The sequence below is a fragment of the Microtus oregoni genome, unplaced genomic scaffold (genome assembly GCF_018167655.1).
Source record: "Microtus oregoni isolate MIOR12 unplaced genomic scaffold, Mior012 000067F_ref0000223, whole genome shotgun sequence".
Lineage (NCBI taxonomy): Eukaryota > Metazoa > Chordata > Mammalia > Rodentia > Cricetidae > Microtus > Microtus oregoni.
Window position 1 is genome coordinate 1,263,624 of NW_024543974.1, and position 27,441 is coordinate 1,291,064.

A 27,441-nucleotide genomic window follows, 5' to 3' on the forward strand; every position below is an offset into this window, starting at 1 on the left:
TTTTGTCAGTATTTGGTCACAGGGACAGAAGGAAGAATGCACTGGACAACTGAGTTTGACAAGGGACATCTTTGGTCCAACAGCTGTTAACATTTTGAGGGAGTTTGAAGGCATTTGGTTTTGTCTGTTAGCTAGGCCTATTAGCTTCTCATCTAGCAGTTCTGATCAATTACTAAGCTTTGTTCCCATCTAAGGTGCATCTTTCCTTTCTGTGCTGAATTCTGATTTCTTTCAAAGTACATCCATTAAATGTTCAGTTCTAACTCATGTGGAGCAGTCAGGAGGATTTTCTTGATCCTTGCCCTCTACTGAGTAAATTGTATGAACCACTACAGGCTGTCCAGACCTACAGAATAAAGGTTATCCCCTGCCTTCCTCTTTAGCCTGACCAATGTCCTACTGCTTCCCAAAGTAGCCTTCCACTTGTGTCCTCTACCGAACTGAAGTTACACCAGTAAGTGCAACTTACACTATTATTTCATATATGGTTAAGAAACACAGCACTCTGCTCAAAGTGGTTGGCTATGAGACTGATCTCTTTAGTTTGAAATGCCAATTGGTGGGTCTGCATCAGCGATTATTTCTTCTTCATGTCCAAACTCAGTGCATCACCTGCTCTGCAGAAACCATGTCACTTCACGTTGTCTTACATAAGTACATAAAATGCATCAAATTTTATCATACTTCAGGGTATTATGAATGGAACTCCATTACTGTAAGCCTCATGAGCAAACCTGGCATCTTATTCACATTTATATCTGAATGCCTTGGCAGCTCAGCATGGTCTCTTCCCAGGCAGAGCTAATAAGCCAGCAACACAAACTGTATGGCCTTTATACCTTTATTATAGTTTCCCCCAATTGCCTTCCTACCCTTAGACAGTGATGAAGAAGAACGTAGAATTCTTCAAGAGCCAGGTGGTGGTAGCGCACGCCTTTAATTCCAGCACTCAGGAGGCAGAGGCAGGTGAGTTCGAGGCCAACCTCGTCTATAGAGTTGAGTTCTAGGACAGGCTCCAAAGCTACACAGAGAACCTGTCTTGAAAAAACAAAAACCAAACAAACAAAAGTTCTTCAGGAACACACTTTAATGAGTTCAGAGAACAAAACCACACTGTATTAGATGGGCTGTACTCTTTGGAAGATGAACGGCCTGGTATGTTCTGTGAGGTGAGCTACAACCGTGTCTGCGGGCCATTCTGCAAAATCTCATGAAGGAGTTTCTTGTAGTGATATTTCATTTGTATTTTAATAAATAAAGCTTGTCAAAGAAAGGCCAGAAAAACAAAACAGCCAGCTACTGGCTCTTACCTCTACCTCAGTCTGAAATGGCGATCCTGCCTCCAGGAATCTCAGAATGAGACTGTGTCTGAGAGCTGCCTCCTCCCCTCTTATAATCCTCTCTAGGGCTGGGATTAAGGGCATGCACCACTAGTGCCCGGTTTCTATGGCAAACTAGTGTGACTACTGGGATTAAAGGTGTGTGTCACCACTGCCTGGTCTGTAAGGCTGACCAGTGCGGCTGTTTCACTCTTCAGGCAAGCTTTATTTATTAAAATACAAATGAACTATCAGTACAGTTTCTACTCAAACATCCTGGAGATGAAGAAGGCCACTCTCTCCAGCTTATTACCAACCATGTTTTTAGGAGCTGACCAACTAACATAGCACACAATGTACACATCGCACTGACAACTAAAGACTGCCAACAGTTTCTGTGGAAAGAGAGATGTTTTATGGTAAAACAAGGCAGGCAGACACTGCACTCATTTTTGAAAGAAACCCTGACATCATGCAAGACAGCAGGGAACCAGGAATGTATTTATTCTTAGAGATTGGTAGCTGGGGTTACAGTCATCAACACTTCTAACTATTCTACTAGGAACATATGAAATGTATGTCTAAGTCTTACTCTGTGTCAACAATTCTGGTTTTGCTTCAGTTTTTAAGACCTCGATCAAAGTCTTGTGGTTTTCACTTTATGTTGGTATACTCAGGGGGAGGGAGAGAGAAAGACCAAAACAGTAGATTATGCATCTGCCTGCTTTAGGAAGTCCAATGCTACCCTGGAAGAGACATCTGCTCTTGTCACCAGCAAGGGGCACATAGCTCAGAAGAAACTCAATTAAGGATATTGGCTCATCAGAACAGAGAGGAAAAAATTATTGGGGAGGGCTCTGGGGCACATCATTTGTTCTTCCGCAGGTGGTGGAAACTCTGCACAGTCCTTTCCACGGCGTCATCCATGGTGACCAGTGGCCGGTATCCAATGAGCTTTTTGGCTTTCTCACAACTGTAGTAGTGGAATGTGCCAGCCAATGCCACCCGCATTGGTGTAAAAGTCGGCTTGATTTGGATGAGAGGACTGACCACCAGCACCAGCAGAGATAGCAGGAAAGCAAGGTAGTAGGCCACCCAGTAGGGGATGTGGTACTTGGGGGCCTCATAATTGAGGCCTGTCAGAATGCGGGACAGGAACGTTCAGAAAGGAATTGGTTCATCGTTGGTAATGTGAAATGCCTGGTAAAGGAACACGAAATTAGAGAACCCTGCACAGCTGTTGGGGTGAGCAGGCCACACATGGGTCTCTAAGCTCAACTAGCTGCTGGCTCCACTTGCAACTGTTACTGTGGGAAAGCAGAGGCACACTGTCCTGCCTGTCCTGTCTCTCTGGCAAGGCACCATGTGCGTTATCAGGTCTTACATGCCTAGCTGCAATGTATCACAGTCTGTCTCAGACTCTCAGAATGGGCCGTGTAGAAGGGCAGAGATTGAAGGTGTTAACAAAATCCACAAAGTGGATCCTAAAAGTGAAGTTTAGCTTGCACTCAGGAAGTTACAATTGGTAATTATTGCCATGGTAAAACTCAGTTTTACATCTGCATGTAACAAATGGCCAATATTCAATCTTTCAGACATATTGTTTGTTCTAAACCATGTTATAAGTGGGAAAATAGAAAATGTTCACAGGGGAGAAAAGAGCACTCAGAGATAAGAGTGAAAAACAAGGAAGATAGTGAGCCTGAGAAATAACAGGCAAGGTGGGGTAACAGAGTAGGTCCTCTCAACTCTGATGACTTCTGAATGACTATATGCAGATCACTTGCTAGGAGTGCAGGAGTGTCAGGTCTGAACAAAATTAGTCATGTGTGGGTGGTGAGGGAGGATAGAAATCTGAAATCTGAAATATGAGAAGAAAAGTGACAAGTATCTGCCTAACACAGATGTGACCAGGCTTCGAGTGAACATGGGACTCTAGAGAACAAAGCCTTTAAGTTCTGGATTTTGGCTGTCCAAAGTAATGATGCTTCACTGATGTAGAACTTCCCAGTGGGTCCTAAGGTGCTGGGAGAAGCAAGTCCTTACCTTCCCACCCAGAGCTACATCTTGGGAGAGGTGCTCGGCTGCCAAGATATGTCCATGAACCACATTCTCCACGAAGGTGAAGTCCACCAGGTTCTCCCCATTTCTGGAGGTAGATAAAAAATATTTCAGCTGTGCCCCACAAAGACATTTGAGAGACTAACCCACTTCTTTCTTATCAGTGCCTGTCTCTGGCACACTTGTGTGATTGCAACAGGTAATGAAATATGACTATGCAGAATGACCAGGACCTTTGGGGCAGTGAGATATTGAAGGATCAACCAATGAATGGGAGACTGTGGTGTCTTGCATGCCCCAGCATGACCAGTACTAGTGTGTCTTCTTGACCTTTGATTTGAGGTACAGACCTTGAATACTTTCCAAGGATACACCAGGCCAATGGTCTTCCAGTTTTCTCTCACTGCCTCTGTAATCCCTCAAAGCCTTAGATCAGAACATCAGTGAGATTTAATAAGTACAGGAAAACAACACACGGGGATAAAGAAGAAAAAAGAAATGTAAAAGGCACCAGGTGCAGTGAGGGGTTCATGCCTTGAATCCCAGTACTTTGGAGAAATCGCCCTTCACAATAGCCACAAATAACAAAATATCTTGGGGTAACACTAACCAAAGAAGTCAAAGACCTATTCAACAAGAACTTTAAGTCTTTGAAGAAAGAAATTGAAGAAGATACCAGAAAATGGAAAGATCTCCCATGTTCTTGGATAGGTAGGATCAACATAATAAAAATGGCAATCCTACCAAAAGCAATCCCCATCAAAATCCCAACACAATTCTTCACAGACCTTGAGAGGACAATAATCAACTTCATATGGAAAAACAAAAAACCCAGGCTATCCAAAACAATCCTGTAAATAAAGGAACTTCCAGAGTCATCACCATCCCTGACTTCAAACTCTACTACAGAGCTACAGTAAAGAAAACAGCTTGGTCTTGGAATAAAAACAGAGTGGTTGACCAATGGAATCTAATTGAAGACCCAGATATTAATCCACACACCTATGAACACCTGATTTTTGACAAAGGAGCTAAAATAATGGAAAAAAGAAAGCATCTTCAGCAAATGGTGCTGGCATAACTGGATGTCAACACGTGAATAAAATTAGATCCATATCTATCACCATGCACAAAACTATAGTCCAAATGGATTAAAGACCTCAATATGATTCCGACCACACTGAACCTGATAGAAGAGAAAGTGGGAAGTAGCCTTCAGTGCATGGGCACAGGAGACCACTTCCTAAATATAACCCCAGTAGCACAGACACTGAGAGCAAAAATAAATAAATGGAACCTCCTGAAACCGAGAAGCTTCTGTAAAGCAAAGACACATTCAATAAAACAAAAGGCAGCCTACTGAATGGGAAAAGATCTTCACCAACCCCACATCAGACAAAGGACTGATCTCCAAAATATATAAAGAACTTAAGAAATTAGATATCAAACTACCAAATAATCCAATTAAAAAATAGGGTATAGAACTAAACAGAGAATTATCAACAGAAGAATCTTAAATGGCTAAAAGATACTTCAGGAAATGTTCACCATCCTTAGGCATCAGGGAAATGCAAATCAAAACAATGCTGAGATTCCTTTTTGCACCTGTCAGAATGGCTAAGATCAAAACCACCAATGATAGCCTTTACTGGAGAGGATGTGGAGCAAGGGGAACACTCCTCCACTGCTGGTGGGAATGCAAACTTGTATAACCACTTTGGAAATCAGTGTGGCGGTTTCTCAGGAAATTGGGAATCAACCTACCACTCTTGAGCATATACTCAGAAGATGTTCAATTATTCTACAAAGACATTTGTTTAACTATGTTCATAGCAGTATTATTTGTAATAGCCAGAACCTGGAAACAACCTAGATGCCCCTCAACCAAATAATAGATAAAGAAAATGTAGCACATTTACACATTAGAGTACTACTCAGCGGTAAAAAAAAACAAAAAAAAAAAACAAACAAACCAATGACATCTTGAATTTTGCATGCAAATGGATTGAACTAGAAAACACTATCCTGAGTGAGGTAATCCAGACCCAAAAAGATGAATATGGTATGTACTCACTCATAAGTGGATACTAGCTATAAATAAAGGATATAGAGCCTATAGTTCATGATCCTAGTGAAGCTATGTAACAAGGTGAACCCCAAGAAAAACATATAGATCCACCTGCAAAGTCGAAATAGACAAGATCACCTAACAAAATTGGGAGTATGGAAACAAGGGGAGAAGAGAGGAAGGAAGGGGAAGAGGAGGAGAGAAAGGAATGGAGGAGGAGAACTTGAGGGAACAGGATGGTTGAGATGGAGGAAGGACAGAGAAGAGAGCAAGGAAAGAGATAGCTTGATTTAGGCATCCAGTATGTGGTTAGCAAGACACTTGGTTCTAGAGAAATTCCCAGGAATCCACAAGGGTGACCCCAGCTAAGACCCTAAATAATAGAGGAAAGGGTGCCTGATCTTGACTTGTCCTGTAGTCAAACTGATGAATATCTTAAATATCACCATAGAATCTTCATCCAGCAACTGACGGAGACAGAGGCAGAGACCCACACTGGAGCACTAGACTGAGCTCCCAAAGTCCAGTTGAAGAGTGGAAGGAATGAGAATATGAGCAAGGAAGTCAAGACCATGATGGGTTCACCCACTGAAACAGTCTAGCTGAGCTAATGGGAGCTCATCAACTCCAGCTGGATTGGGAAGGAACCAGCATAGGACCAAACTCGTCCCTCTGAATGCGGTTGACAGTTGCATGGCTGTGGCAGACTGAGGGCCACTGGCAGTGGCACCAGGATTTGTCCTTACTGCTTGTACTGGCCTTTTGGGAACCCATTCTTTTTGGATGGATACCTTGCTCAGTCTAGATATAGTAGGGAGGGCCTTGGACCTTTCCCAAAGCAATATGCCTTACTCTCTCTGAGGAGTGGATGGGGGTGGCTTGGGAAGGAGGTAAGTGGAGGGAATGGGAGGAGGGAAGGGAGTGGGAACTGGGATTGGTATATAATGTAAAAAGTTTGTTTTCTTTTTATAAATAAATAAATATTTCAATCTAGGAAAAAAGAAGAACTGTTTCTGAATGTTTGTGTTCCTCAATATTCTTGTTAGAGCCCTGCTCTCATGAATGGAATCAATGCCCTTATAAAAGAGGCTTGAGAGAGCCTATTTGTCCCTTGGGTCACATAAAGATACACAGCAGGTAAGAGGATTAGATGCTTAGCAGACACCAATTTTGCTGATAGCTGATCTTGGACTCCTCTGTTGTGGAACATTTGTTTATGCTATGGAACATTTGTTTAATGATGCAAAGATGTGTTGCATTCTTTTATGCTGCATTTGTTTAACTCTGTGAAGCTATGATTATTTGCCTGTCTAAAACACAGGAACTGAATGGCCAAGAATAAGACAGCATGAAGGATAAGTGGGGCTGGTAGATAGAGAGAATAAACAGAAGGAGAAAAAGGGAGATCTAGGAGCCAGAGAAGGAGAGGAGGACACCACGGACCAACCATCCAGCTACACAGTCAGCCATGGAGTAAGAGTGAAAGTAGGATATTGAGAAGAAAAAGAAAAAGCCCACTGGGCGATGGTGGCGCACGCCTTTAATCCCAGCACTCGGGAGGCAGAGGCAGGTAGATCTCTGTGAGTTTGAGGCCAGCCTGGTCTACAGAGTGAGTTCTAGGACAGGCACCAAAAAAAGCTACAGAGAAATCCTGTCTCGGAAAAAAAAGAAAGAAAGAAAGAAAGAGAGAAAGAGAAAAAGCCCAGAGGCAAAGGTAGATGGGATACTTAGTTAAGAAAAGCTAGCTAGAAATAAGTTAAGCTAAGGCCGGGCATTCATAGTCTCTGGCGTGATTTTTTGGGAGATGGGTGATGGGCCCATCAAAGAACAAAGAACAAAGAGTAAAAATCAACCAACAATACTTTTCAGTCTCCAGATCTGTGAGCTGTGAGTTACTTGTTTGTGAAGTTATCTAAACTATAGCTTTTTGTTACTGAAGCCTGAACAGACTCCGACTATTACACGATGCTTCTTGGCACTCTTAATTATTATCTGCGTGTGCTGCACGTGTGCTCACAATCTGAAGGGAACAGAATGACCAATAGAAGCTGCCTTACCCAATCATGAACTTCATTTTGCCCTTTCTAGCCGCATCAATTAGGATGGGGACTAATTGGGGGTCCCTTGGGCCAAAAATGCCGTGAGGACGAATGGCTGTGGTTAAGAAATTCTTCTCAGGGTCGTTGGCATCCAGTACTGCCTGAAAGAAATCAAGAGAGAAAGGGGCACTGTAAGACTTCTCCTGGCTAAGATGGTACCTTACTGTATGTGGAGACAGATGAATGACATACTCAGTGTATGTGCAGGCCATTGGGTAGTTGTCTGTCTTGGCACAACATCTCACATTATAATTCTGAGAAATCAACAGTGAAGGAGAAAACTGGCTAATACCTGCTAGGATGAAATCAGAAAGCTCAGGTCAGGTTCAATGGCCAAACACACATGTAGCCAGAAGGTGTATCTTGGCTTCAATTTATGGAAAAGGCCTGAGAGTTTTAGTTAATGAGGTAGACTTGAGCCTCCAGCAAGGCTACTACCAAACCAAAAGAGCTCCTGAATTCAGTGGCGTGTACAAGGCTTCAAACATACTCTTCACCATGCAATGAACAGTCCACTCAACAACAGACAGATAGCTCGGGAGTTAGCTTGGCCAACAGAGCACAAGGACACATACATATAAAGATTATAGTCCTAGCCACTTTAAGCTAGTTTTCAATCGAGTATATGGCAATCACAGCTTCCTGACCCCACTCCCCTCAAATGCTGCTAAGTGTCTGTGATGCTGAGGGGAATGGCCAAGCCTTCAAACGGCCTCTGACATGGTTATCTCTATGTTTGAAAAGTTGCTAGACAAATCCCAAAGAAGACTTATTATGAAGAGTGTTTCGGGTGATGTTGATCTTGAAAACAAGGTAAGTTACTGCTGGAGTCTCCTTCAGTTTTTCTGACTTCTAGTTGAGTTCACGCCAGTGACATATTAATGGCTTGAGCCCAGGCTTCCATCTGGAGATCATGAGCCAACTGAGCTGTGGGCTGGAAGCCTAGCACCTTAGGTGACAGTGTACAGGGCCTCTGAGCTAACTAGTATTGTCTGGAAGCCCATGGTAGGCTTTGGTCTCCCGTAAGCCTAGCTCCATAGAACAGGAGGGCATAGCCTGGGCATAGGACTTCTTTTTTTTTTTTTTTGGTTTTTCAAGACAGGGTTTCTCTGTGGTTTTGGAGCCTGTCCTGGTACTAGCTCTTGTAGACCAGGCAGGTCTCGAACTCACAGAGATCCGCCTGCCTCTGCCTCCCGAGTGCTGGGATTAAAGGCGTGCGCCACCACTGCCCGGCAGGACTTCTTAACTAGGTGAGAACAGGCTCTGTTGTGGCCTCCATGTGACTGTGTCCTGTTCTGAGATGGAAGTGAGCTTCAGTTTCCAAGTACTGGCCTGGAGAGCAAGCCTCAGTGTGTAATGTGCTGGAAAGGCCTAGGAAACAAGTCCATAGCTGCCCAAGTAACTGTAAGGGCCCAGGGCTGTCCCAGCCTGTAGTACAGGGTTTCCAGTGTCCAGGTGACCTCAGTGCTCAGCCCACAATTACACCCTCTTTAATCAGTGTATTTTCCTGTCATCTGGTAAAAGTGCCTGTCGTATTAGATATTTTTGGAGGTTAAAGGAAGTAGTCCCCAGAAAATATTGAGAATAGTATTTGGCCACAGTATATCATTCTGTCCTTTTGAATTTAATTCTGCAAATGAATTTACATTTCATGTTGGGTACTTGGGTCTCAAAATACTAACTTTTCCATATTCACAGACATTTTTTTCTTATGAATGGAGACACTTGAGGTATCTGTTCATTTAATTGGCTTTGAAGTACATACTTTCTCCTGCAAGATCTTGGTCTCTGTGTAGTAGTCAATGGGCTTCAAGGCATAAGGGAGGTCCTCAGTTCCATTTTTTATGTCCGTACCCTCAAAGACGACACTAGCACTGCTGGTTAAAATCAATTTCTGGCAGAGAAACATTTAAAGGAAAACAAAAGTCAGGAAGTTTTGCTACTCCAATTGCCTAAGTGTCATATATGAGCGAGCCCCATCCACAAGGCACTTCAAAGTTACTTGCTGGAGTATATTTTCTTTTTAAGTCTTCTAAGAAAACCTTGTAGCCATAGGGACTTTAGACACATTATGGTATTACAGTTTAAAATAATGGATCTCATTTTTTCCCATCCTATCATATCTAAGGGAGGAAATAAAACTAACACTATTCATGATAGATCTCTATGGGAGGGCGCCTCCATGGAGGGAAGGATGGACTACCAACCAGTAGGGAAATTTCTGCCTGCAAAATTCCACTGGATACTCTGATACCAATCTTGCCATATAAATAAAAGCATATGCATATGCACATAACTTAAGGCATGCTTTGCTAGTAGAGACAAGCACCTAGCATGTGTAAGGTTCAATTCACAGCAGCAGTATAAAAGGCAGGCAGGCAGGCAGGCAGGCAGGCAGGCAGGCAGGCAGGCAGGCTATATCTTTTGCAGGTCCCCAGATTGCATCATTCTGGTTAAGAGCAGTTCATCTGATACTGACATCATTGGTTCTGTTAGTTATATTTTTTACTGCTTTTATTCTATATCATTCTATAAATCCTAGCTACAGAGGTAAACAAACACCAATTTATGTTTTAAAAAAACAAGACACCAAACTAATCTCATTGGTCCAGTGTTTCTCAACCTTCCTAATGCTGTAACCCTTTAATATACAGTTCCTCATGTGGTGACCACAACCATAACATTATTTCATTGCTACTTCATAACTTTAATTTTGCTACTATTACTAATTGTAACGTAAACATGATATACAGGATATCTAATATGTTATATATGTCCTATATTAGATATCCTGCATATCGCATTTCTACATCTTTCAGTTATTTGATTCCCAAAGGGGTTGTGGCTCACGTGTTGAGAACTACTGCCATAGTAGATGATAGAAATAAAAAGATACAATACATATCAAGTTGAGACAGGACCAAACATCTCCCCGCTGTATTGAGGCTGAGCAAGGTATCCCTCCATAGTTGACTCCCTATGGGAAGCCTTACCCTTTCTGAGGAGTGGATGGGTGATTGGGTGGGGAGGGATGGTGAGGGAGGGAGAACTGTTGTTGGATGTAAAACGAAGAAAAAAACTTTTAAATAAAGAATATACAATGCCTACATGGAGTGGGTAAGCCTACAGAAAATATTAAGGGTTCAGCAAACTAGCTGAATTCAAAATCAATATAAGGAAATTAGAAGCTGGAGAGATGGCTTAGTGGTTAAGAGTGTTTAGTGCTCTTGAAGAAAACCCGAGGTGGGTTCTCAGCACCTATATTATATGACTCACAACCACCTGTAACTACAGTTCCAAGGGGATTTGATGCCTTTGGTGTGGCCTCTGAAAGTTCTGTACACACACACACACACACACACACACACACTCACATTCTCTCTCTCTCTCTCTCACACACACACACACACAAATAAATACCAAACAAAACCCCGTAAAACCACTATAAATCTATCTATTTCTATACCTATCTATGAAAATTTGCTGTATTCCTAAACATTAACAGTAACTGAAAATGTAGTATAAGTTGGTGATTAACAAATGATGGGGTTCACAGGAGTAAGTATAATAAAAGATATATAAAACCTCTGTGAAGTACAGTACAATTATCACTGAGTGGCATTACAGATGGGGGATGTTTCATCATAAATAGGAATAGTCAATGTTAGAAAGACATCAGATCTTTTTTAAATTACCCAGAACATAAATGCAACTGCAGTAACAATCCCAGGCAGCTTCATCAAGTAACTTGACAAGCTGATTCTACAGTGGAGGGGAAAACTTGAACAAAAGGCTCAGAGTAGCTAAGGGATCTTCGAAGAAGCTGGTCAGATACTGATATGTATGCTAAGGTAGAGCTTATACCCATGAGATCAGAGAGGTCAGTGCAGTAGACAGAAAACCTGGGAACAAATTCAGGCAAAACAGGATGCTCAAAGGATGATGCAGGCAGGATATATGTGCACAAAGTTTGGATTAAGCCATCAGCATGCTGAATTATTTGAAAAAAAATTGATCTTGATCCTGTTGCATATATCATAGATTCCTGGTTAATTAGATTTAAATATGCAAAGTAACACTTTAAATATTTGAGATAAAATGCATTAAAGACTTTGGTTTTGGTGTTGGAAAATCAGTTTCTCTTCGGCCTTACACACTAAGCTATCTACCCTCTTAGAGGACAAACAAGATATATATATATATATATATATATGTATATATATATATATATATATTTCTCAAAATGCATAAAGTTTCAGAAAGACATGTTCAGCATGACATGATATTAGTGCTCCAAAGTTCTACAACATGCTGTTAGTGCATGGAACTAATAGGAATAACAAGTGCAGGTTTAGAACCACTGTCCCACATGGGTGAAGAAGGGGCAGTGGCAATGAGGAAGGGGCATAGGTGGCTTCAGTCATGCTAGTAGTAAGCACTACATCCACTGTATTGTTCTGTGCCTTCCATTTCACAGCAGCGGGGGCTTCACAGAACTCCAGCTACATACACATCCTGGAGTGGAGAGTCTGGAACGTGGCAGCAGAGGGCCTGCTTTGAATCCCACCTCTTTTATTTACTAGCGGAGACTTTGCTTAGCCCCTGGCTACCTAAGGAAAAGAAAAGTAGGTGACAAACACAGTAGGGCAAAGCTCCTGTCAAGTACAAAGCATACCTGAGTATGACAGTTGGTTCTGATGGGTTTGGAATCACCCAGAAAGTACACAGCTGGGCATGCCTGAGGGGTTTAGCTTATGGAAGGAAATCCACCCTGAATGGGATCATGGGCTGAGGTCCTGAACAGGAAGTTAATTGAATACTGTCATTCATTTCTCTCTACTTCCTGCTTACAGATGTAATATGATTACCCAATGGGAATTTTAACTGATGGGAATACAGAAGAGCTCCCTCCTCACCTACTCATATTGGACCCATTGATTACTGGGAACTGGCCAAAGGTCCCCAGGAAGATAACTGGAAGAAGAGCCCCTACTCTCTGTACCCTTTTCTCAGTTTCACAGATCTCTAAGTGTTGTAAGCTGATACACGGCTAAAATTTGTATGCTTTTCGGCCTAAGTCAGCATAGGTTGCTATCATGTAAAAGCAGTAGTGCCCCCCTTTTAAATGAAAGCAGTTTGATAAACAATGTGAGGAACTGTTTAAAGGATTCAGCACAAAATTAACTTCTGATCCAGGAATCCCACCTCTGGGTAGCTACCCAAAAGAATCAAAAGTGAGGACTGAGGCAGGCATTTGTAGTCTCTGTTCACGGAAGTATAATTCATAGCAGCCCAAAGGCAAAAGCAACACAAACGTCTACTGATGGCTATTTATTCTCTTTCATGTGCATGGAAGTGTGTGTATGTACGGAGGTCAGAGGTCTATGGTGGAGGTCTTCCTCAGTCTCTCCATCCATAAATGGGGAGTATTAGTCTTGAAAAATGAAGGAAATTCTGACGAACTACAATGTAGATAAACCTTATAGACATTGTGGTAAGTACAAGAAGCATACCACGAAAGGATAAAACCTGTTTGAATGCACTTGATAGTAAGAGACAGAAGTGGAGAATAGTGGCTGCCAGGAGCCAGGGAGGGGCAGAAGACTGCAGAACTTCTGTCTACTGCATGGATAGAGAAGACAGTGATAACAGATAATGAAGTGAATATAGCTAACATCACCGAATGCATACTTGCAAAAGGGTTACAGTGGTTACAAAGTATATTGAAAACATTATGTACACGTTGTTTCAACAGAGAAAACAAGCAACATCAAAATTTCATATCTCTTGAAGCAAAAATGAATAAGCCTTAGCCTATCTGAACACTCAGATGGTCTATCTGTATTGGAAGAGTATAACCTCAACTGGTTGGCCCTCTGTGACATCAACTGGTGCCCAGGGCTTAATTTTTAGTATCTTCTTAACATGAAAGAGGCAACCCTGGATAAGCCCAGGAAGAGGGTTAAAGGGAACAACTCCACCTCCCCTCCCTCTGAGAAAGCAAGCCCATGCTCCAGATACTAGTTACCGCAGCATTTCCCTTACCTGAACCCCAGCCTCTTTGCAGGTTTCAATGACATTCTTGGTGCCAATGAAATTCACTCTATAAAAGAGTTCCTTGTTGTTACCGGATGGTGGGGGTGACGCACAGTGGAAAACTGTGCTTACACCTTTCAGAGCTGGGTACAGGTCCTGGAAAAGCACACAAGACAAAAGAATCATTCCAGCTTCTCACGTTCTCGTTCCAGCCTTCTGGGTACAGGTCCTGGAAAAGCACACAAGACAAAAGAATCATTCCAGCCTTCTCACGTTCTCGGTCATCTGTGGCCTGTAGGCCTTTTGGATTTTTATAATTCTGTAAGCAACACAGAAACATATGCTTTGTAAAAGACTCAAACTACACAGGAGTATGTGGGATAAAACCATGTTTTCTTTGAATTGCCCCTTTAATTACCTTGTCCAGAATAAAAAGGGAGTATGAGAAGTCAGACACCGCAGTGACTGGAAGAGGCATACAGTGACTCAGTTTCACTTACTAGAAGGAACCTTGTAAGACAAACAGGCGGCTGCAGATCTGGGCGTAAACACACTAAATAAACCAGGAAGGCCTTTTCATATTGTGAAGTAAAGAGGCTCTCCAAGCCTGCTGGAGGCTTCAAAGACTTAAGAACCAGCACACAGAGACTCCTACTGGCCAATGAGGAGGCTATTTGCTCAGCAGTTAGAATAAGAGTGGTTAGTGAAAGTGGAGAATAGAGAATAATTGATTAATTCGAGCAAAAAAGATCTGAGGGGCTAAATGAACAGAATGACAAAATGCCACCATTGTGCCAAATCTCCAAATTCATGGTTATCACCAGAAGAAAGAAAAATCACTAGATGCCATAAAATCCTTTGTCACTATACACAAACATAACAGTTCTGGGAAACCATTTGAGAGTAAGGAGTCACCTTCTAGGCCCAAATAACTATCAAATGATGAACAGAAGGCACACTCCAACACATAGGATATTCTTTTCAAAATTAAATTTTATATTGTTGTGTGTGTGCGCGCGCATACATGTGTGGATACCAGAAGACAATGTAGGATATCTCCCCCCTCCCTTTTTGAGACAGGGTCTCACTATGTAATCAGTCTGGCTGGCCTGGAACTTACTATGTAGATCAGGCTGCCCTCAAACTCACGAGATTCGTCTGTCTCCAGTTCTCACATTTTAAAAGACACCTTGTAGTTTCAGTAGGCTGACAAGCCAACAAGCTCCTGAAATTTACCCATCTCCACTTCTCTAATACTTGGCTCATAGGCTTGCATGACCATGCATAGCTTGGGATTGTTTGTGTGCTCGGAGATTTGAACTCTTGCTTTAATAGCAAGTGCTTTTACTCACTAAGCTATCTCCTTATCTCCTAGCTACTCTTAAGTTTGTTACTCCATATTTAAGCCTTCCTAACCATTATGACAATATCCTTTATACGTGTTTTTATTTGGGGGTTTAGGGTCCAAATGTGGACCACTCATATGTGAACCTTGAGTTCTTTTCATTTCTGTTAATCTGGAGCAATCCCCTGAGTTTTGCTTTCCTGTAATATTTCACAGGACCAGGGAGGTTAATTTATTGACTTTTGCTCTATTTGCATTTGTTTGTTCATTCACGATTATATTCACTTAATAGTTTTGGCCATTTCCAGATTCCCTTTATGGTTTTGTCTAACTTGTGCAAGTGGCTAACAGAATTCAGGTAAGCACATTTACTGACTTGCTATACAGGAAGTACAAAGGGTACCGGTAAAGAGATGCACAGGATGAGGTGTAAATGAGTGGTATGGGGCTTCCCCACCCACCTGTGCACTAGCCTCCAGTCTCACGACATAAGCAAAACTGAAGCATAGAAATAAGGAAAGTGAAACGGAAGCCTGGCAAGGTCTGGCAGGTCAGATTCTTCTTGGCTGCTCTGTGTAGCATTCCTTCCTCCTAGATATGGAGATGGATCCCTTCTGACACTGGGTGGGGAAAAGCACATAAGACTCATCTTTAGGAAGATGAATTGTAGTTCCTATAGCCTGCATTAGAGAAGGAACTGTGAACTAGGAAATGTGGATGAATATTTATATCTCTGCTATATCTATTCTTTCTCTCTTCTCTCTCATGTGTGTGTATACATGCATAGGGGTTTGTAGCCATGATGCACCAGGATGGGGGGACCTGAACCACACCAAGTCTTTAGTTCTATAGAAATAAATGAAATTGGATGTGGTGCCTCATATGTGCAATCCCAGCATTTGGGAGCTGGAAGCAGAAGGATTGGTGTGAATAGGAAGCCAGTATGCTCAACATAGTAATAAGTTTCAAGCCAGCCTAAACTACAAAGCAAGACCCTGTCTCAAAATACACATCCTATCAAAGTCTAAATTTTATAGCAATAGACATAATCAATGTAAAACTATTAAGGTATTTATTGGTTTTGTACTCAGTCTTTGAAATTCAACTTGTATTTTAAAGTGTCTTTCAGTGCAGACTTGTCTTAACTGAAGTGCTAGATGGGCATATGTGCCCAGTGCCTGCCTCACTGGACAGTGTACCAGTTCACAGGAAACAGCAGGTGGCAGAGACATGCTGATGTCCTGAAGATGCAATTAGCAACATCCAGACTCTAGGAAATGCTGTTCGATGATGAACAAGCTAAGCACCACTAAGTCAACACACATACTACAGCATCTTGGGAACTTAGAAATCAAATAGTCTCAACTGTGTTTAACTCTCTATTTGAAAAAACAAATATGGATGTCCTATGAAGTAGTTAATGAATGACTGACATTAAGGAGCATTATTATTATTATTAATGGTGTCTCTGAGACTGACAATTATGTAATGCTTTCCATAAAAATGAGTTTTATGTTTTAGAGATAAAAACTGAAATGTTTACACATGGACCGATAGATATGTTGGAGATTGGCTTCAAAGTAACTGTGGATAGGGAGATGGACACACCGAGAAGATGGCAGCAAACTGCTTGATGTGCAAGTATAAGGGTCTGAGTTGGAGCCCTAGGATCCATGTTAAAAAAAAAAACAATAACACAACAACAAACCAAACCAACTAAAACCAAAACCAAACATCTGGTTGCTTGGAAGGCAGAACCAGGACCTAAATAGAGTGCATTGAAAGGGGGTCCTGCGGCTGGCAGCACTGGGAGGCTGAGGCAAAAGGATTATTTTTAAATGTTCCCCTGTCATGTTCTTACCTGCATCATGTCCACCTTTCTTTCCTTAGCTCAGAATTCAGAACCCACTGTTGGAGCTTTGCCTTACTCCTCTGACCCTTTATCCCATTTGTCTGACAAATGCCTGCTCTGGTCCAGTGCACCTTGTCCCCAGTCCCTGCCTGCACCGGAGATGCTGAGTGTGACTAGAGAATCAGATACAGGTGTGGGCAGACTTTTAGAGTGCTGGGGCTACAACCTGAAGGAGAATTTGCTCAGACAAAAGGACAATATCCTTCAAACTCTTGGTGAAGAAACCCTAAGAACAAAGCAGGTTTCTCTAAGAGGCGGGGGTTCTAATCAGGACACTGTGTCCGTTCTCCCCAAGGTTCCTGCCTGTCCCACTAACTTCACACTTCCCCCCACAACCACATAAACTTCTTCTTTGAATTCAATCTCAGTTGTTTTCGCCTTCTTGCCCTGTGCACAGCCCCTCTCTCGCCCACTGGGGACTGTCTCTTTGGAGAACCCTGGATGACATGTGACTTGAAGAGAATGGTGCTGGACAACAAAGGGGCTATGGAGCCAAAGCTGGTGAGGAAACAGTAAAGACAGTGACAGTAGAAATGGCCACAGTTGCTCCTGCTGCAGTGGTAGAGAGCAGGACCAGGAAGAGGTAAAACAGTGCCCAACATGCCGTGTCTGCCATGGAGAGAATGTACTTATTGGGGAGGACAGGTCTGGGCTAGGGAATTACAATGGGAGTAGAGGAGTAGAGCATTAACTGCAAAGGAGAAGAGACAAAACCAGCAAGGCTATCTTCTTAAGCATCCAATTCAACAAGAGTACCAGAAATGCTGAAACCATTGTGGAAGTCACTTGTGAAGGAGAAGAAATGATTATGGATGGTTGCCATAAACAGACCCAACAGCTTTGCTGAGCAACTTTGCTGATGTAGGAGGGTCATCTGTCTATGTGTTACTTTCATTGGTTAATAAAGAGACTTGGCCTTTTAATAGGGCAGAAAATTAGGTGGGTGGAGTAGAAAGAACAGAATGCTGGGAAGAAGGCAATGAGGCAGACGCCTCAGGCAGATGCTATAGCTCTCCTCTCTAAGATGGACACAGGTTAAGATCCTTCCCGGTAAGCCACCACCTCGTGGTACTACACAGATTATTAGAAATGGATTAATCAAGATGTGAGAATTAGCCAGTAAGAGGTTAGAGCTAATGGGCCAAGCAGTGTTTAAAAGAATACAGTTTCCGTGTAATTATTTGGGTAAAGCTAGCCAGTGGCCAAGAGCTGGGAGGCAGGAAGCAGCCTGCAGCTCTTACTACACTGCAAAACCTACAAATATTCAAAAAATCTTGCCACCTATGAACTTTGCAGAACAGAGAAAATGGAACAACTGAAGTGAATGAGCAGGGCTGGGATGAGAGTGGGAAGTGAACAGGTACAAGATTTCCTTTGGAAGTGAACATGTTCTGGAAGTCAATAATGGCGAATGACTGCTGAAATATATATATATATATATATATATATATATATATATATATATATATACATATGTGTATGTATGTATATATTCAAACTATAGTTTTCTTGGCCTTTGAGCACCTGGTTTTGCCTTTGGGGGGTCCTACAGGAGATTAGTGAAGCAGAGTAGGTCCCTTACCTGTTGGCTGCAGAGATCACCTATAAAGAACTGCACCTGGGGGTTATCAAACCCTTGGCGGATATCGAATACATTGACAGCATAGCCTCGTGCCAGCAACTGCTCCACCATGTGCTGCCCCAGGAACCCAGAGCCTCCAATCACCGTGCACTTCTTGGCCTGGGGAAAGAGGGAATGGCAAGAGGACCAGAAATGTGAAGACTAACATGATAAAGGTCAGACTTACGTACCAGGAGCCATTGCAATGGCATATACATCTGTCTGTCTGAAACTGCCTGAGCTCAGGGAAAAGCTTAGTATAGCTGTGTTTGATCAACAGTGTCACCTGTTCTCTTGGGTTTAACAAGAAGGAGAGAGAAAACAAATGACTCTAGGCTAGACTGGTAGATTTGATGACATAATCCCCACCTTATATTTAGTGGAAGGGAATTAAAAGTCCTATGATCACACCAGACAATCTAAACAAGCAAAAAGCCAAAGGCTGTGCCTTCTTGTTCCTGATTGGTAATCCCTTGCCAGAAAAAAAAAATCTAGCTATTTCAGAGTTTCTAATGAAAGCATCCGTTTCCAAACTCAAAGGACAGTGATTTTCTCTGCCTCCATGCCCATAAGGAGGGTGGATCTTGTGGCTCTGGGATGACCACTTAACCCCTTCTGGCCTCAGCCCACGTATTAAGTGCTACGCTACTAGGATCTCCATATAGAACCAGGGAGCCATTTATCACTCAGACCCAGGGCTTTGCTGTGCCTTCTCGGAACTCAGAGGAATAAATGGATGACTCAGCATTGGGATGTGGTATTTAGATTCCAGCTTCCCCAGTGCATCCAATTTCTTGGCTAAATTCAGACTCTGGGAAGTGGGGTAATGGAAGGATAGTATACTACCTGTAGGTGTATAAGTATTAGAACTTTAGGATGTCAATGCAAATGTTCGCTGGCATCTGCTCAATAATCTGGAGACCTTATCAGTAACCTTTTCTCACTGCTGTAAGAAAATATCTATCAGATGCAGCTTAAGGAAAGAAGGATTTATTTTGGCTCATGGTTTAAAGGATACAGGCCATCATGGTGATAAGACATGATAGCAGGAGAGGCAGGTGGCCATACTGCATTTCTGGTCAGAAGAGAGGAAGGTACAGACACACACACACACACACACACACACACACACACACTGGCGCTTGGTTGACTTTTTCCTATCACCTTTTCACTGAGTCTGGGATTCTAGCACATGGGATGCTTCAGCAACATTTAGGGCAGGTCTTCCCTCATCAGTTACACATATCTGGAAACAACCTCACAGACATCCTCAGAGGCTTGTCTTCTAGGCATCTACAAATTTAGTTCTCTTAACAATGAAGATTACCCACCACACTACCACTGTCCCTAAGCTGTACCTGGGCTTCCCTAAGATGACAGACCCAATTTTCTTAGCTTGTATGGAATCAGTCAGTGTTGGCTATGTGAATAGTCAAGATCAAAAAGAACTCTGTTACTTATTATAAAATAAAGCAACCAACCTCCCCTCTTTTAAATAATCTTAAAATGATTTATCTTTATTTTACATGTATAGGTATGTATTTATCTTTATTTTACATGTATACTTGCATGTATGCTTGTGCATCGTATGCAAGCAGTGCCTGTGAAGGCCACAAGAGGGCGTCAAATCCTCTGAACTGGAGTTACAGGTGGTTGTCAGCCAATATATGGATGCTGGGAAATGAACCTGGATCTGGAAGAACATCAGTTGCTCTTAACCTTCCCTCTTGTACCTTAAACATTGACATAAAAAAGCTATGTGACATACTCAGGACTTGTCAGGGCCAGGTACCATCTGCAGATTTCTCTCTCTTACTGTGGATGTCCATTCTAAAATGGCTCTCATATCTGTAGACATGCTCAGCCTCCTCACTGCCCATCAACTGCCTCTCTGGCAATCTTTCCCTTCCATCTCTTTCTACCTCAGTTTCACAGGCATATTATATGCACTTAGAACCACTCTGATTTTTATGGCCAGTCCTCAGAGCTCCTGCTGATGCTCTCTAGCACCTCTAGGTTCAGAGATCACATAAGGTTCAGAGTCCAACTGTTTTACAAAAAGTCAATTTAGGGACTGGTGAGATGGCTTAGTGGTTAAGAGGGCTTGCTATGCAAAGATACGGTAAGTTCACATCCCCAGCACCAATGTGAAGTCAGGCATGGCTGTACATGCCTGCAACCCCAGATTAAGGGACAGGTGGATTCGGAGAACTTGCTGACCAGTCATATTAGGCAAAACAACAACCTTCTAGTTTACAGAGTACAGTAGTTTGAGTAAGAATGTCCCGCATAATCTTGGCATTTGAATATCTTGTTCCCAGTTGGTGATGCTGTATGGATAGACTTATGAAATATGGCCTTTCTGAAAATATGTCACGAGGGGTGGGCTTTAAAGTTTCAGTCTCCTGTCATTCCCAGAACTCTCTCTTGGCTTCATGCTTACAGTTCAAAATGTGAGTGTTCAGTTTGCTGCTCCAGCCACCACGTCTGCCTACTGCCATGGTGGTGATAGACCCTTCTCTCTCTGGAATCATACACCCAAATAAACCCTTTATTTGATGAGTTGCCTATGTCATGGCATTTTATCTCAGCAATAGAAAAATAATTATTATGGCAATAGACTGTCTAAAAGAAATAGGCGGAGAGCAATAAAGATACCCCGTGTCAGCAGGGCAGTGGTGGTGCATGCCTTTAATCCCAGCACTAGGGAGGCAGAGGCAGGCGGATCTCTGTGTGATGTGTGATTCCCCTCTGTATGCTGTGAATACCATTGGTTAATAAAGAAACTGGCTTGGCCTGATAGGGTAGAACAGAGTTAGGCAGGGAAAATTAAACTGAGTGCTAGGGGAGGGAAAGGCAGAGTCAAGGGAGAAGCCATGGAGCCGCCACTAGAGACAGACACTCTGGAACTTTGCTGGAAGGCCACGACCTTGTGTGATGCACAGATTAATGGAAATGAGTTAAATTAAGATGTAAAAGCTAGCCAATAAGAAGTTAAAGCTAGCTGGGTAGTGGTGGTGCACTTTAATCCTAGTACTCGGGAAGCAGAGGCAGGTGGATCTCTGTGAGTTCGAGGCCAACCTAGTCTACAGAGTGAGTTCCAGGACAGGCTCTAAAGCTAAAGAGAAACCCTGTCTCGGAAAAAAAAAAAGAAGTTAAAGCTAATAGGCCAAGCAGTGATTTAATACAGTTTCTGTGTCATTTTTTTCAGGAGTCTGGGTGGCCAGGAAACAAACAAGCTACTTCCTTACAACATCTGTGCATGAACCACACAAGTATAGGCATATGTATATATATATATATATATATATATATATATATATATATATATTACACACACACACTCTCTCTTTTAACAAACCCTTATAATTTTGTATTTGTTTACATATTTAAGCATTTATTTATTTGTTGAAACAGGGTCTCTCTAAGTATCCCTGGCTGTCCTGGAATTCCTTATGTAGACCAGGCTGGCCTTGAACCTATAGAGATTTATCTGCTTCTGCCTCCCAATCCTGGGATTAAAGGTATATGTCATCATACCTAGCTCTCATTTCTGATTTTAAATGTGATTAATCAGTAAATCTATTCATGAACAGGATGACATGGATTCCCTCCTTATACTGATATATTACACTGATATTATTCCTGGGACAACTGAGCCAACAGCTAGTCAATAGATTTTTATAGTGATGGAAATCAAACTTGCCTCTGTTCAGAGATGTCAAACATGCAAAGGTAAATGTCTTTAATCCTATGTCTAAGGCTATGTGAGGAGGCCATGTGAAATAATCAATAACTTTTTGTGACCATAGCAGACGAAAAAAAGAGAATAAATACTGATAAAAATGAACTTTCAGATGGGATACAAGTACTGAGAATGGACCAAATGGATAAATAAGCCTCTTGGAGATGATAGTGTTAGGAATAGGAGAGGAATGGACTTGGGTGGGTGTATAGCTCAGTGATGGAGCATATCTGTTAGGCTATGTTTCATTTCTAGCACCACAAAATAATTTAATTCAACTGTAATATAATCTCAAGAGCATGGCTGGGGCCCCTGGGTTTTCTCCAATATTTTTGGTTTTACTTTTTCTTCAACAGGATAATGTATGTTTTTTTTCATAGCAGTCCTACCTAGAATAAACATATAAGACAAAAGTATTCTTCCTTAGTAGCTTATATTTAGACATTTATTTCTTTGAAAGTCACTCCATGGAAAAAAAGAGCTCATTCCAAAGCATTAAAGAAGGTTCAAGAACCAGGTGGTAGTTGCACACACCTTTAGTCCCAGCACTTGGGAGGCAGAGGCAGATGGATCTCTGGGAGTTCAAGGTCAGTCTGGTCTAAATGAAGGAAAGAAAAAAAAAGAAAAGAAAAGAAGGAAAGAAGTGTGATGTATCAGGAGTGAAGTACATCACTATAAGCTTGAAGACCTGGCCTATGTAAAGAATCACCACCACAGCCTGGCCTCCCCTACTTTTTTAAAGTACTTACTTTGGAAATGTCTTTTGTTGAATGTGTCTCTTTTGATTCACCAACTGCTTGTTCCATTATGGCTCAAACTATAGTCTTGTTTGCAAAATCAACTCTTCTTCCTAAAGACATAATTAGAGAAAGACATTAATAGTAAGTGAAGCAAAGCATCTCCAGCTATTATCACGAGTGTTCATAAATAGCTGAGCCATAGCTATACCCACTGGCCAAAGTACCCTGTGCTAGAGTCTGCTCTCTCGGGGTATGGTAGGCCCTGAAATTTACAGAGCACTGAATTAAAGGCAGGACAGGAAAGCAGATAAATATGACTCCTTCACTACTCAAACCAAAAATCTTTGGGCTGTGGTTGGAGAATGGTGGTGACCAAGCATTTTACAATGGTAGACAAGAGTAACCAAATACGATCGATGCTACCAAACAGAAAAGTGCGGCCCAGGTGAAGGCCTCATCATATACTCCCCTCTTCTTTCACCCACAATATCAACTTGCAAACACAAGGTATTTGCTGATGCAATATGTGTAAATGGCAAAATGTACCAGAAATAATAGTCTATCTATGAAAGAAGATGCAGAGAATGCCAATGGGGAAAGAAATGTCAGGCAGTCAGCACTGACTGGGTCTTGAGATGGCTCCAATCCAATTTCCACACTTTCAAATGGTGGGTGCCATCATATTTCCCTAGAGGACTTGATTTTAGGACTGTACTGATTTTGTGGGCATATCAAAGACCCAAATATCCTTGAAATGGCTTATTACAACCCTCAATGTTTGATGGGTCATTTACAGAGAGGTTTTACAAACTCATAATGGAAGTTATTAGTTGTCATTATTAATTTTGTCAAACTGACAGGATTTAGAACCCTCTCTAGGAAGACTCTTGGCCTGCCTGTGAGGACATTTCCAGAGAAGCTGAGCTGAGGTGCAAAGACCTACACTTGAGTGTGGGTGGCACTATCCGTGGACTGGGATCCTGGACTAAATAAAAATGTGAAAGCAACGGAGATGTGGCTCAGTGGTCAAGAGTACCAGCTGCTCTTGTGGAAGAACTGTGCTTGGTACCCAGCAACCACATGGTGGCTTACAACTGTCCTAGTGCGTTGGGATCTGACACCCTATTCTGTCCTCTGTTAGCACTAGGTATACATGTGGTGCACACACACACACAGTGCTTATACACGTAAAATAAAATTTAAAAATCTTAATTCTTTTTAATTTAAAAAAGTAAGAAAGAGAGTTGAGCATCAGCATCTGTTCTCTGCTTCCTGACCGCAGATGCAACATGACCTGCTACCTTACACTCCTGACATCATGACTGCCTCACCATGATGGACTGTATTCTCATACCATACTAAACCTCTGCCTTCCATAGGTTGCTTTTCCCCAGGTATTTCCTCACAGCAACAAGAAAAGTAACTAATGCATCAGTTCAGTATATTTCAGAACTTGCCTTCTCCTGGGTCTCTGTGCATACATCTAATGACGATGGATAGCCAACCTGTAGCTCTGTGCTTACCCCATCCCTCTCTTTATTGCACACTTATCGGGACCTGACATCTACGCACCTCAAACAGACATGGCTCACATGGCTCTACATAAGTAAGACAGAAGCTGCTTGAGTTGCAAGATCAGGGCACAAATCGATCAGTGGAGTTAGTGGGCACCCAAGCCTCAGACATAGTTAGGCCTCATCATCACTCCCGTCAGGCTTAGCACCCTGTACAGGACCAGGTCTGATGATGCAATGGGAAGACAAGGACTCCCGCAATGCTAACACTTACTCACCCAATGGATACGTTATCTCGAGAAAATACTGCAAAGCAGAGGTCCTGTAAAAAAAAAATTAGAAGAAGAAGTAAGGCCTCTTCCTACAGAATTCAAAGACATGGCACAGGGTGAAAGTGCTTAGGAGGGCATTTGTTTCCAGAGGTCTCAGGTGAGCCATCCAGCTGGACTCTGTCTTTTCACAGGCCACATGTCCCTCACTTCCTCATGTTGCTTGATTACTTTTCGGTCACAGAAAGCACCCAGCTTTAAATTTGCAACGGGCCACCCAGCAGTCCCTCACCACATCCAAGCCGAGCTTCTATTGTTCCTTTCCTATCTCCTTTCTGGGCCAAGGTGAGTTCTCCCTTATTCTTCAAGGCCAGTCTCAACTGCTCCCTGTGAGCCCTGCTTCTACTTCCTCACCATCTGTTCTCAATGCTCTCCTCCTGGGTTCAAGCACCATCTGGTAAATTACCTGTTGCTGTTGTTTTCGGGGCTGCATCTGGGAAAGAGTCATCTTTCCTGCCTACCTCAGATTGCTATGGGGCTCAAAGGAGCCCATAAGACCGAGTGTCACAAATTTTCAAACACCAGCCACTGTTAGGTAGAAACCAGTGAAAACACAGTTCATGCCTTCAAAGAAATCATCAACTTGTGTGGAAAACAAAAAGCTTCAAAGAATGACAAAGCTGTGTTTGGGTCCTAAGGAGGACAAGCGGACAGAACCAACGTAGGCTGCTTGGTCACATGAAGTAACCTGACAGAAGAAACAAGAGACTGTTCACCTTTTAGCAGTCAGGAAGCAAGAGACTTCCAGGCCATGACCCTAATGCCCTAACAGTTTCCCAGCAGATCCCATTTTGTATAGGTTCCACTACCTTCCAATAGCACCATGGGTGGGGACCAAGTCCTCAATACAGGGACTTCTAAGGAATATTTAAGAATCACTTTTTGCAAAGAGGGGCATGAAGTCAAGAAGGTCAGCAGGGGTAAAACTGCAGGAGGCTTCGGTGGGCTTTATTCTTTAAACTGAAGTTTATAAGCAGGGGACTGATCTGACCAGAGCTGGTCACAGCAAATTAACCTGGTGGAGCATGTGTGTATGTTGGTAGAGGGGTATATAGGTAAATTATGGGAAATTAAGAAACTACTTACCAACTTGCTGATAGACTAAGTTTCACTGAATACCTAACACATATTCCTCCCTGCTCCAGATACTAGAGTGTCAGCAGTGAACAAAAATGTTCAATTTACAGTGGCTTATGAGGTGACAAGTGCTACCATAAAAAATAGAGCAAGATGAGGGGCTCGTATACAAAATGAGTAAGTCGCTTACTTTAATGAGAAGGCGATAAGGGCTGAAGAACTGGAGTGGGGAGGAGAGATGCAGGGCCAGGTGAAGCGAAAGTTCAGGGTGGGAGGTGCATGGCTCTGGAAGGAGTAGGCAGTGATATGATCGAAATATATTGCCAAGCTGGGCACAAAGGAGCACACCTTTAATCCCAGCACTCAGGAGGCAGAGGCAGGCGGATCTCCGTGAGTTTGGCCAGCCTGGTCCACAGAGCGAGTTCCAGGACAGTCTGAGCTACATATACACATATGTGACAAAAATTCTCAAAGAATTACTTAAATATCCTATGTTTTAAAAAGTTCATGACACTGCGTATGGTCAATGCAGGAGAGTGTATCGGCCACAAAACCAGCACTGGGTATGACGGGAGGAGTTGCATGCCAGGCTTCGCATGCTTTGGTGAGAACTCCAGTTCGTACTGCTCAGGAAGGGCTAAGGTTACGGGAAGGACAGACCTGAGAGAACCCAGGGGCTGGACATGAGGGATTGCTGCTGGAGGGAACAGAGGAGGCAAATATGACACGAAATTTCTGAATCCGGATCATGGCACCAAGGATACAGGGCAAAGGGCCTACATTACTACTACAGAGAAAGTCTCTGACCTTTCTCAGTTTGAGAGACCAATGTCATGTTCTCAATGTCCCTAAACATTCTATGCCTTGAGGGGAAGCAGCTGTGCCAGCTGAGGCACACTGCTGTAGCCAACACTGGATCTCCATTAGTCCTGGCATAGTTCCAGGGAACTCCACCCCCTTGCACACATTCCTCTTTATTCCCTACGCACGCCAACATTTCCAAAATTCCTTTAACTTTGCTTTCAAGAGAGTCGCATTCAGCAATGCTCCTTCCCATGTGGCTTGAATGTCTGCACAGCTATCGGGGCACATTTTGATAACTTTTCTAGAGCCACAAAGTCCCCAGATCATCATCCTGAGAGCTAAAGTGGTTTTTGTAGAGGTAAATTCACAGAGCCTCGCCCAGATTCAGTTTCTGAGCCCCAGCCCCGTGCACCGCTGACACAACGCTCGGCATGCCCACTCCCCTTTCTAGGCCTCAGCTGTCCCATTCAGTCACCCCTCCAACGCGTTATTCCAAATCTTTCCTGGCCCCTCTGATGCTGAATCCCCAACTCAGGTTTTAGAACGTCCCACCCATCCTCCCGCAGCACTCCCGCCCAGCTCTGTCGCCCACACGCAGTGGCCTCCAAGGACAAGGCCACAACTCTTACCCGGTTTAAACACTCTTGCGGTCGACTTCAGCTTGCTAGCAATCTGCAACCAGCGGACTTCAACCCAATACCAGTCACCCTTTTCTAGGGAGAGGTATGAGCCCACGATCAGCCGAGCTTCCCTCACCATGTCGATTGGCTG

The 27,441-nt window shown here is 42.8% G+C and overlaps 1 protein-coding gene across 1 annotated transcript; it reads right to left on the reverse strand.

Annotated features, from left to right (window-relative positions):
• Nucleotides 1–1,838: 1,838 nt before the first annotated feature.
• Nucleotides 1,839–27,394, reverse strand: LOC121440453 (sterol-4-alpha-carboxylate 3-dehydrogenase, decarboxylating-like). The gene is given in 9 exon segments (XM_041641213.1): nucleotides 1,839–2,519; nucleotides 3,366–3,468; nucleotides 7,506–7,648; nucleotides 9,313–9,441; nucleotides 13,593–13,739; nucleotides 18,423–18,581; nucleotides 22,956–23,056; nucleotides 24,739–24,782; nucleotides 27,300–27,394. Coding segments are annotated over 7 exon segments (1,071 nt in total). The 5' UTR covers nucleotides 23,013–23,056; nucleotides 24,739–24,782; nucleotides 27,300–27,394; the 3' UTR covers nucleotides 1,839–2,186.
• Between the last annotated feature and the right edge of the window lie 47 nt (nucleotides 27,395–27,441).